General features: G+C 37.8%; 1 protein-coding gene across 1 annotated transcript; it reads left to right on the top strand.

The window, feature by feature from the left end:
* Positions 1-9,229: 9,229 nt before the first annotated feature.
* Positions 9,230-11,009, top strand: LOC107820315 (protein ROH1A). Its single transcript, XM_016646575.2, has one exon. The coding sequence runs from the start codon at positions 9,443-9,445 to the stop codon at positions 10,793-10,795; it is 1,353 nt and encodes a 450-aa protein (XP_016502061.1). The 5' UTR covers positions 9,230-9,442; the 3' UTR covers positions 10,796-11,009.

An 11,009-nucleotide genomic window follows, 5' to 3' on the forward strand; every position in this document is an offset into this window, starting at 1 on the left:
ATTTTCATATTTTCATTTAAGTGCAATGTAACCTGTATCTAGGAATTTCCTTACTCGATTCATCCTCGATCTCAACCTCTGCAGTCATAACTGGTCCACAAGTATGTCTCAGACCAAAACTAAAATTTAACATATAACCATGAAATTGAATTGTCAATAGCAGGCTCCCTCACTTGGCTCAAAGCCATAGATTAAAACACTCGATAACTCATAATACTCATACTCTATTACTGCCATAATACTGTTGTCAGTTCAACGAAAATTCTTCTCAAGCTCATGCAACACCAACCATAAAATACCTCAATCATCCGCTAATCTCGCATTCATTCTCTTGACAGTCAAATCAACTTTCTCAACCAGAATCAAATTCAAATCTCAACACGTATACCCCGCTGGTAGAAAAGAAACTCCCCTCTCAGTATTATAAGGGACACACCTATGTAGGTTACTCCGCAGGAAACAATCCACCTGCATAGCCTCAAATTGGCATCTTGCTATACCCTTTTGCATCCATAATTACTACGCAATCACTTAATCTTCCTAGGTCTGAACTTACCACAAGACATGAGAATTTAATTTGTCCCATAATTTAACAACGTGAAAGTTTCTTCAACACACTCATAACTCGAGACTATACATCAAAATGGAAATCAAGCACCCAATGGCCTTTTTTTTGTTTTTTTTTACATCTCAAGGAAAAACTTCTTGTCATATTCAAACCACCTAAACACATCCCGCAGTCACATCATACTTATCATATAGCCATTCAACCGCTCATCGAGCCATAAATGCCACTCATAGGGACATTACCGGACATATGAGTCCAAATATACAAGTTCACACAACTGAAGCTACTGAGCCTAAGTTGTGGTCTAAACCTGGCTTCAAGTCCTCCAAATTGGCCCATCACCAAAACACAGAATACACATCTCAAACCTCGTTCATAGAATCACAAGCCGGCGATGCACAACTGATACCGAGCGCTTACATGCGTACACTAATGCGTGGAAGGAATTCAAAGAGTTTTGCTTTAAGCTGAATCAATTATGTACGATAAGGAAAGAAAGATGGGAAATTATCATGTCACGACCCCAATTCACCCTCTGTAGGATGTCATGATGGCACCTAGCCTCTAATACTAGGTAAGCCTAACAAATTGCGGAATAACATAATAAGAGTATGAAACTCAAACCTCAATAGCTGTAATAAATGGAAACTGCAAGTCAAAGAACAAAAATCTCCCAAAACCCGGTAGAAACAAGTCACAAGCTTCTAAGAGAAATATTAATTATCTCTATACATCAGAGTCTATTAAAGTAAGGAAAATAACATGATAAGGATAGATAGGGACTCCGAGGTCTGCGGACGCTGGCAGATGTACCTTGAAGTCTCCATACACAGGTAGCTCACTGATATCCAGACTGGTAAGCGGTACCTAATTCTGCACAAAAAGATATGCAGAAGAGTAGCATGAGTACACCACAACGGTACCCAGTAAGTGTCAAGCCTAACCTCGGTAGAGTAGTGACGAGGTCAGGTCAGGCCCTACTGAAAATAATAGAAAAATATGACAGAGGATATAATAGTATAATGAAATGACTGAAGAGAGAGCAACACAACAAAAAATAGGTAAACAATAGGGGGCGCTCCCGAGATACCGTCTCGTAGTCCCAAAAGTAAATGCTCAATATGGGATCTCCCGAGATACCGTCTCGTAGTCCCAAAAGTAAATATGTAAGGGGATTTCCTGAGGTACCGCCTTATAGTCCCCAAAATAAATATGTAGTACAGGGGGATCTCCCGAGGAACCGCCTCGTAGTCCCAAAGTAAATATGCAGTACAGGAGGATCTCCCGAGGAACCGCCTCGTAGTCCTAAAGTAAATATACAGTACGGGGGGATCTCCCGAGGAACCGCATCGTAGTCCCAAAGTAAATATGCAGGAGATAGTCGGAGGAACAACAAATTTTCAGCAAATATCTTACAGTTAAAGATTTAAATCAAATCAAAGAAGCAGGTAATTCAGCTAAGCATGTTGCACATATTGCAAGTAAGAGTTAAGGCACGTAGACATGTGATACTAGGCTAAACATGATCACTACATATACTAAAGCAACTCAATTAAAGAATTTAAAAGAAGACTACTCAACAATAACCGATATTTCCAAATTTAGCTCGTGTACACACTAGTCACCTCGCGTACACGTCGCTCATATATCACAAAATGTTACAAAAGTATCAAATCCTAAGGGGATTTCCCCCACACAGGGTTAGACAAGCTACTTACCTCGAATCACGCTCAATCAGTCAAGTAGAATGCCTTTCCCTCGATTTTTTGACTTCGATCGGCTCAAATCTAGTCATAATTAATTTGATTTAGTCAATACAAATTATAGGAATAAATTCCATATGAAAATACAAATTTTCCAACAAAAATCTGAAATTTAACTCAAAAATTTCCCGTGGGGCCCACATCTCAAAACTCGACAAAAGTTACAAAATATGAACGCCCATTCAACTACGAGTCCAACCATACCAAAATTATCCAAATCTGATATCAAAATCAGGATCAAAACTCAAAACTTAGTTGAAGAACTTTCCAACTTCTTCCCCAAATTTCTCAACCAAATTCCTTAATTAAGTGATGAAATCAACTATAGATTAATGGAGTATAACCATAAATAAGTTAAGAATCGTTACCCAATAGCTTTCTCTAAAAAAATCCTTGAATTATCGCCTCTGTCCGAGCTCTCAAAGTCCCAAAATTGAAAATGGAATAAAACCCTAGAACTTAGCCTTTTCTGCCTAGCGATTTCGCACCTGCGGGCTCTTTGTCGCACCTGCGATGCCGCACTTGCAGAATTTCTATCGCAGGTGCGGACTTCACTTAAGTCCCCTGGGTCTGCTTCTACGAGAGGAGGACCGCACCTGCGGATGTGCTCCTGCGACCAACGCGTCGAACCTGCGACCACATCGCTCATGCGCATCTTCCCACCGCAGAAGCGAGGCCGCTTCTGCGTAAATCCTTCTGCACCTGCGAATCCTGCCTGGGCTGCCCAACTCCGCTTCTACGATCTTCCACTCACACATGCGCGTCCACACCTACGGCCAACCCCACCGCAGGTGCGATGACACCAGAAGTTGAAAAACTTCAGCAGATTACACAAGTCCAATTTCGATCCGTTAAGCATCCGAAACTCACCCGAGGCCCCTGGGACCTCAACTAAATATACCAACAAGTCCTTAAAAATCATACGAACTTAGTCGAAGCCTCAAATCACATCAAACAATGCCAAAACCATGAATCATACCCCATTTCAAGCTTAATGAACTTAAGAATTTTTAACTTCTACATTCAATGCCGAAACTTATCAAATCAAGTCCGATTGACCTCAAATTTTGCACACAAGTTATAAATGACATAACGGACCTATTCAAATTTCCAGAATCGGATTTTGACCCCGATATCAAAAAGTCAACTCTCCGGTCAAACTTCCAAACTTAAATTTCTATTTTTAGCCATTTCAAGCCTAATTTAACTACGGACCTCCAAATAATTTTTCGGACGCGCTCCTAAGTCCAAAATCACCATGCAGAGCTATTGGAATCATCAAAATTCTATTCCGGGGTCATTTATACATAGGTTGACATCCATCCAACCTTTTTAACTTAAGTTTTAAACTTTAGAAATAAGTGTTCCAATTCATTCCAAGACCTCACCGGACCCGAACCAATACCCCGGTAAGTCATATAACAACTGTAAAGCACAAATTGAGCAGTAATTGGGGAAACAGAGCTCTAATACTCGAAACGACCGGCCGGATCGTTACATATCCTAAATGCCTTATAGCCTCTCGAAGATAAGTACATACGTCATCATACCGATCCGCAAGACTCTACTAGACACTTGCTCATGACTTGTAGAACCTATGAACCTAGGGCTCTGATACTACCTTGTCACGATCCAAAATCTAACTAGCCATGATAGCACCTAACCTCACCCACTAGGTAAGCTAAATAACATAATCTGATTCAATTAATATTTAACTAACTCTAATACACTTCCTAAGAACTGGTATTACAAATCATGAGCATCTAAGATTCGAAATTTACAAAGCTGGTGTGAAATAAAAATATGTTATATTTTTAAATTATACATGAACAGATTAGAATTCTAAAGCTACCATGAACAAGAGGCAGCAATAACTGGGACGTAGGTGCATTTTCAAATCCAGCTCTCGTCGTACGCAACTACATCAGCATCAGAAATCTGCACGCAAGGTGCAGAAGTGTAGTATGATTACAACCGACTCCATGTACTCAATAAGTAACAAGACTAACCTTTGGTCTAAAAGTAGTGACGAGCTCAACAGGTATAGTCCAATATAAAATAACAGTATAGAAATGTAGGCATACTTTCAAGTTAAACTCAGTACAAGTAAAATAGCTCAATTCTAAATGATAGGAGGAATATGACATCTCTATATCTATATGCCAATGTACATACTGTATGTGATGCACTTCAGTGGAAACCTCGTATACTCAAATCTCAAAATACTCAATCACTCAATACTGTATATGGCCAATCCAGCCCAGGGAAGATTCATCCCATATTTATATATATACACATCGACTGATAGTCAGTCACTCAGTACTGTATAAGGCCAATCCAGCCCAGGGGAAGATCCATCCCCAAATATAAATGGTTCGGACAAGATCTATGTCCAGGAAAGATCCATCCCTCAATATAAATGATTCGGTCAAGATCCATGCCCAGGGAAGATCCATCCCTCAATATAAATGCTTCAGACAAGATCCATGTCCAGGGAAGATCCATCCCTCAATATAAATGCTTCGGACAAGATCCATGTGCATATAAATACTTCGGACAAGATCCATGTCCAGGGAAGATCCATCCCTCAATATAAATGCTTCGGACAAGATCCATGTGCAGGAAAGATCCATCCCTCAATATAAATCATCTACGCTCACTGTGGGGGTGCAGATTTCGGAGAGACATTTTCAGCCCAAGCGTGATATAAAGCTGATATGGCCTGCTATAGGCGAGCATCCCAGATCCATATAATAATAAAGCCGACATGACCTGCTGCAGGCGGGCAACCCCGATCCATATAATAATAATAATATATATAAAGCCAATATGGCTTGCTACAGGCGGGCAGCCCCAATCCCATAAATATCATCACAATGGATGAACATGACTGAGTATAAAATGTATATTTTAAAAATAATTAAATTCAACAGCAATACGACCCTATGGGTCCCAAACATATCGGCACGTAGCCTAAACATGATCTTTAATACGAGTCTCAGCTCAATTTCTCTAGCACATGAAGGATATGCAGATAATAACACGATTCTTCAACTTTACAACTCCACATAATTTATTCAAATCACAATTTCTATGGTGCACGCCCACGTGCCCGTCACCTAGCATGTGCGTCACCTCCAAACAATTTATATAACACAAAATTCGGGGATTCATACCCTCAGAACCAAGTTTAGAAATGTTACTTACCTCGAACAAGCCGAATCCGATGCCGAGCAAGCTAAACAATACTCCGGAAATTCTATTCTGCGCGTATCAACCTCCATACGCCTTCCTATCTCCTCAATTCAAGCCAAACGATTTGTATATATTTAAATAACGTGCAAATAAATCACAATTTACTCCAATGCTTACAAATTAATAATTTATGAAAATTTTCAACTTCGCTCGAAAAGTCAACAGTGAGGCCCACGTCTCGGAATCCGACGAAACTCACAAAATCCAATAACCCATTCAATTACGAGTTCAACCATACTAATTTCATTCAAATCCAACTCCGAATCGGTATTCAAAACTCAAAAATTCATTTTGTGAAATTATAGAAATTTATTCTTGAAAACTCAATAATCTAACGCTGAAAATAAAGATTAATCCATGAAATATAATCACAAGTGAGTCCAGAATGCTTACCCCAAGTTTGTGGTGAAATTCCTCTCCAAAATCGCTAAATCCCGAGGTTCCCAACTAAAAATATGAAATAATGACTCATAGGTCCGAAATAGAGGACTTATAACATTGCCCCGACTTCCTTCTTCGCGTTTGCGAGCCTCCCATCGCGTTCGCGATGAACAAAATTCTCAAAAGTTATTTCCAAACTCTTCTCAGACAGCCTCTAGTATAATAGTCATAACCTTTTGTACAAAACTCCAAATGACAAATGGTTTGACTTTCTGGAAATCAAACATCAAGGGCTATAACTTTCATTTGTTGATCACCTCCCAATTCCTTATATATTGCGAGATTTAAACTTCCAAAATCAGCCATATAAAATAGAGATTTCCAAACTCTTCCCAGATAGCTTGTAGTGTATCCACCATAACCTTTTGTACACAACTCCAAATGACAAATGGTTTAATTTTCTGAAAACTAGACACCAAGGGATACAACTTTTATTTTGGATCATCTCTAGATTCCTTATAGATTGTGAGATATAAGCTTCCAAAGTTAGACGACATATAGCAGGAATTCCTTCTTCGTGAATGCGAGAGTCTCTTTGCGAACGCGAAGAACAAAGTCCTAGCAGCAAAATCCTTCTTCGCGAGCGTGAGAGGCTCCTCGCGAACGCGAAGAACAACACCAGACATCAGAAAACCAGCAACCAAAGTAGCCAAAAATGATTCGATAATACTCGAAACATACCCGAAACACACCCGAGGCCTCCGGGACCCCAACCAAATATACCAACAAGTCCTAAAACATCATACGAACTTAGTCGAGACCTCAAATCACATCAAACAATGCTAAAAATATGAATTGCACCCAAGCCTAATGAAACTAAGAAATTTCAACTTCTACATTCGATGCCGAAACCTATCAAATCAAGTCCGATTACCTATTGTATGTATCGTATTGTTACTTGAAATACGATGTTTGTTTTCATTGTTACTTAAATTTTATTGTTTGCACACAAGTCATAAATGACATAACAGACTTATTCCAATTTTCAGAATCGGATTTTGACCTCGATATCAAAAAGTCAACTCCCCGGTCAAACTTCCAAACATAAATTTCTATTTTAGCCATTTCAAGCCTAATTTAGCTACGGGCCTCCAAATAATTTTTCGGACACGCTCCTAAGTCCGAAATTACCATACGGAGCTATTGAAATCATCAAAACTTGATTTCGGGTTCGTTTACATATAAGTCAACATCCTGTCAACCTTTTCAATTTAAGTTTTAAACCTTGAATTTCATTCTTCCAAACCAACTCCGAAATACATGAAAACCAAAATCGACAATTCACACAAGTTATAAGATATCGTATGAAGCTATTCAAGACTTCGAATAGTAGAAAAGAGCATAAATGTCGAAAACAACTGATCGGGTTGTTACATATGGCTATTAAAAGTTAGTGACATTTAAACGGCTATTTATCCACTAATGAAGGGGGAATGGGAAAAAGGAGATAAAATATAAAGAGGATTCCTTTAAATTTTATGGATGCCACATCACGTTGCTTAACATCACAATTATATGTAGATATAGATTAATGAATAATTACCTTTTCATTTGCTTTCAGATTTAAATTAACAAAAAGTGCAAAAGTTGAGTATATATAAAAAGGTATTCACTTTGATTTTTTGGAAGATAATTGTTGCAAAATTAATTTTGCTGATAGTGCTGTTTTACTAGTAGTTTTTAATTTCACTTGATTACTATTTTACAAGGGTAAAAAGGTTATTTAGGTTTTGATGGGTATTTTAGTAATCTATTCTTACACTTTGGTCTTCACACTTATAATATAGTATGATGATATGTAACAAATATACAATGCATATATAAATTAACTTGGATAATTATCATATTTTTCTTTGAACTTCACGTACTTACTCAGATCAGATAAATGTTTCTATATATTGTATCTCGATCGATTTTTTCCATGTCAAGAAAAGAAAAACTTGTAAAATAGTAATCAAGTGAAATTAAAAACTACTAGTAAAACAGCACTATCAGCAAAATTAATTTTGCAACAATTATCTTCCAAAAAATCAAAGTGAATACCTTTTTATATATACTCAACTTTTGCACTTTTTGTTAATTTAACTTCAAGAAAAGATTCTATAAAAAAAATAAACAATTTATCTTCCAACGAGTCGCCTTTCTTCATGCTGATTGATGTCATGAGTCCACTTCATATTTCTCTATATATACATATAACTATATATTCGAATGTCCATTAAAACTAACAAGGCAAAGAAAAATGGAGTTTGTTGCCTAGCTTATCGTCCTTTGCTTATCGAATTTGGCATCATCATTTAAGAACTTTTAGACGTATTTGTTTATTCAGATCTTTGTTTCAAGATAAAAAGCCTTCCATTATATGGTTTCTAGAGCTGTCATCTTATTTAACATATTAACTTTGTTTATTGTTTATATAAGACCGTAGGAATTATATATGAAATCAAACGACAACTAATACTCATGTCATCTCATTGAAACTTTGGTATATATACTTTAAACATAAAAGTAGTAATCTTATTCGGAACCACCTATTTCACGTTGAAACTTTGCTAATAGCCAAGACACGAGATAGTTTGCTAATAATAATGGCATAAGTATGGGTGGGCGTTCGGGCAGTTCAGATTGGATATGAGAATTTCGATTTGGATACGATTTTCGGATTGAAGAAATGACAATCTAAATCCAATCCAAATAAGTTCGGATTGGATCGAAATTTTTAAGTTCAATTTCGGATTAATCGGTTGATATTATGAATTTTCGGTTTTGAGCGTATAACTTGTGATGTTTCTACTTTTTACAAAAAATGAATATCCAAATGAAATATTCATGTTAAATTGCCTGAAAGGTTCATTCTTGTCGCAATCATTCAAATAAAGTATTCAAGTAATGAAATTATTATATAAAAAAATACAATAGAGATATTAATACGGCCGATAAGAAGTAGCAATAGTAAAATCATGTCCAAATAGAAAGTATTCTGACAGTAACTTAGTAATTAATATTGAATATATGAGAAAATATCTTATGGGCAAAGTATTGAACTTATTACTATTGCATATGAATAATAGACTAAATATAAAGTATAAAAATTTCGGATTTCCGATATCCCAAAATCCGAAGTATCAAATCCAATATTCAATCTGAAATTCAAAATCAAATCCGTAATCCGAAAATCCAAACAAAAAATTCAATTTTTGAATTTGCCCAAACTATGCCCACCCCTAGACAAAAGTGAACCTAAAGTATTACGACGGGTAACATTGAAAATATTCGGATAATAGAAGTGACGAAAAAAATAAAGCCAGGGTTAAAGTGCACAACCCGAAACTCTTGAAGGAAGCTAACAAGCATTTCAGTGGATAGAATAAACTACCAAGTCAGCAAGAAACGGTCTTAACTACGACAAATAGAAATGGCCACAACCATCCAATTTTCCAACTCCCTTATATTAACTTCCATTTGCTTGACCATTTCTTCAAAATTTCCCTATCATCACTCTCTCCTTCAATTCTCCCCAAAAACAAAAAATTCTTCGCCGGAAATAGCCATGCCGATGACGGATAATCAAGGATCATTCCTTAATCGGATAAGCATTCGCCGGAATCAAGTTTCCAATATGGAAAATAACCATGAACAAGACCTAGAAGACCTTGAACTTTTCCAAAAACACGTAGCTGATCGATTTTCCGATCTTTTACCAAACGACCCTTCATCTACTACAGATTCTCCAGCAAAAGATCAATCACCTCTCCTCTCAATTTCATGGTTTCGTAAATTGCTCGATGTTTTCCTATGTTGTGAGGCTGAATTTAAAGCCCTTGTCCTAATTGGACGTGACCCTGTTCAATTTTCGAAACCTCCATTGGATCGTCTTGTTCCGGACATTTTAGAACGTTCGATTAAGTCTCTTGATATTTGTAATGCTGTGACGCACGGGTTAGAACTGGTGCGTCACTGGCAAAAGCTAGCTCAAATCGCTGTTACAGCGTTTGAGCAAAAACCAATGGGCGACGGACAAGTGAGGCGCGCGAAAAAGGCGTTGAACACGCTGCTTACGTCGATGATGTTAGATGATAAAGAGAATAATTATCACGCAAAAGCTGCTGAGCGCACGTGGTCATTTGGCAGGCGTAGTGGTGGTGGTGGTGGTGCTGGGAATAATAATAAAGACAGAACTAACGGAACGTTTCGTTCCATGTCGTGGTCCGTGGCAAAATCGTGGTCCGCTTCGAAACAGATTCAGGCTATGGCTTCCAATCTCGTTGCGCCACGTGGCGGTGAGCCAACGGGGTTGGCGGTCCCGATTTATGCTATGGGCACGATTTTCGTGTTCGTTATGTGGGCCCTAGTGGCGGCGATTCCGTGTCAGGAACGGACAGGTCTGTTAACTCATCTTCCATTGCCGAGGAATTTGAATTGGGGACAGGCTTTTATTGCACTGCAGGATAAAATCGCAGAGGAATGGAAGAAAAAGGAGAAAAAGGGAACGACTGGGTTATTGGATGAAATGCAGAAAATGGAGAAAGTGGCACAGAATTTGGTGGATTTCGCCGAAAATTTTCAGTTTCCGCCGGAGGAGGAGAAACTGGAAGAGGTGGCGGCGCAGGTGGCGGAGATGGCGGAGATATGCCGGAAAATGGAGGAAGGGCTAGCGCCGTTGCAGCAACAGATTAGGGAAGTGTTTCACAGGATTGTAAGGAGCAGAGCTGAAGTCCTTGATGTTCTTGATCAAATTGGTAAAATGTCAACACCAGTTCCATATTGACTTTAAAAAAAAAATCAATTTTACAATTTCCAACTGGGGATTGGGATTAGTTTATTTTGTTATTGTTTTTGGTTTTGTTCTATGCTGTTTACAGAGGAAAAATCTCTGTTTGCAAAAGGCTGACAAATATTTGTGATAATTCTTATACTATAATTCAAGTTTTTATTTGTTTCGTTCTGTAAAAAGAAATGAATAGTAGATTGATTGTTTAGCA

This window comes from Nicotiana tabacum, chromosome 23 (genome assembly GCF_000715075.1).
Source record: "Nicotiana tabacum cultivar K326 chromosome 23, ASM71507v2, whole genome shotgun sequence".
Classification (NCBI taxonomy): domain Eukaryota; kingdom Viridiplantae; phylum Streptophyta; class Magnoliopsida; order Solanales; family Solanaceae; genus Nicotiana; species Nicotiana tabacum.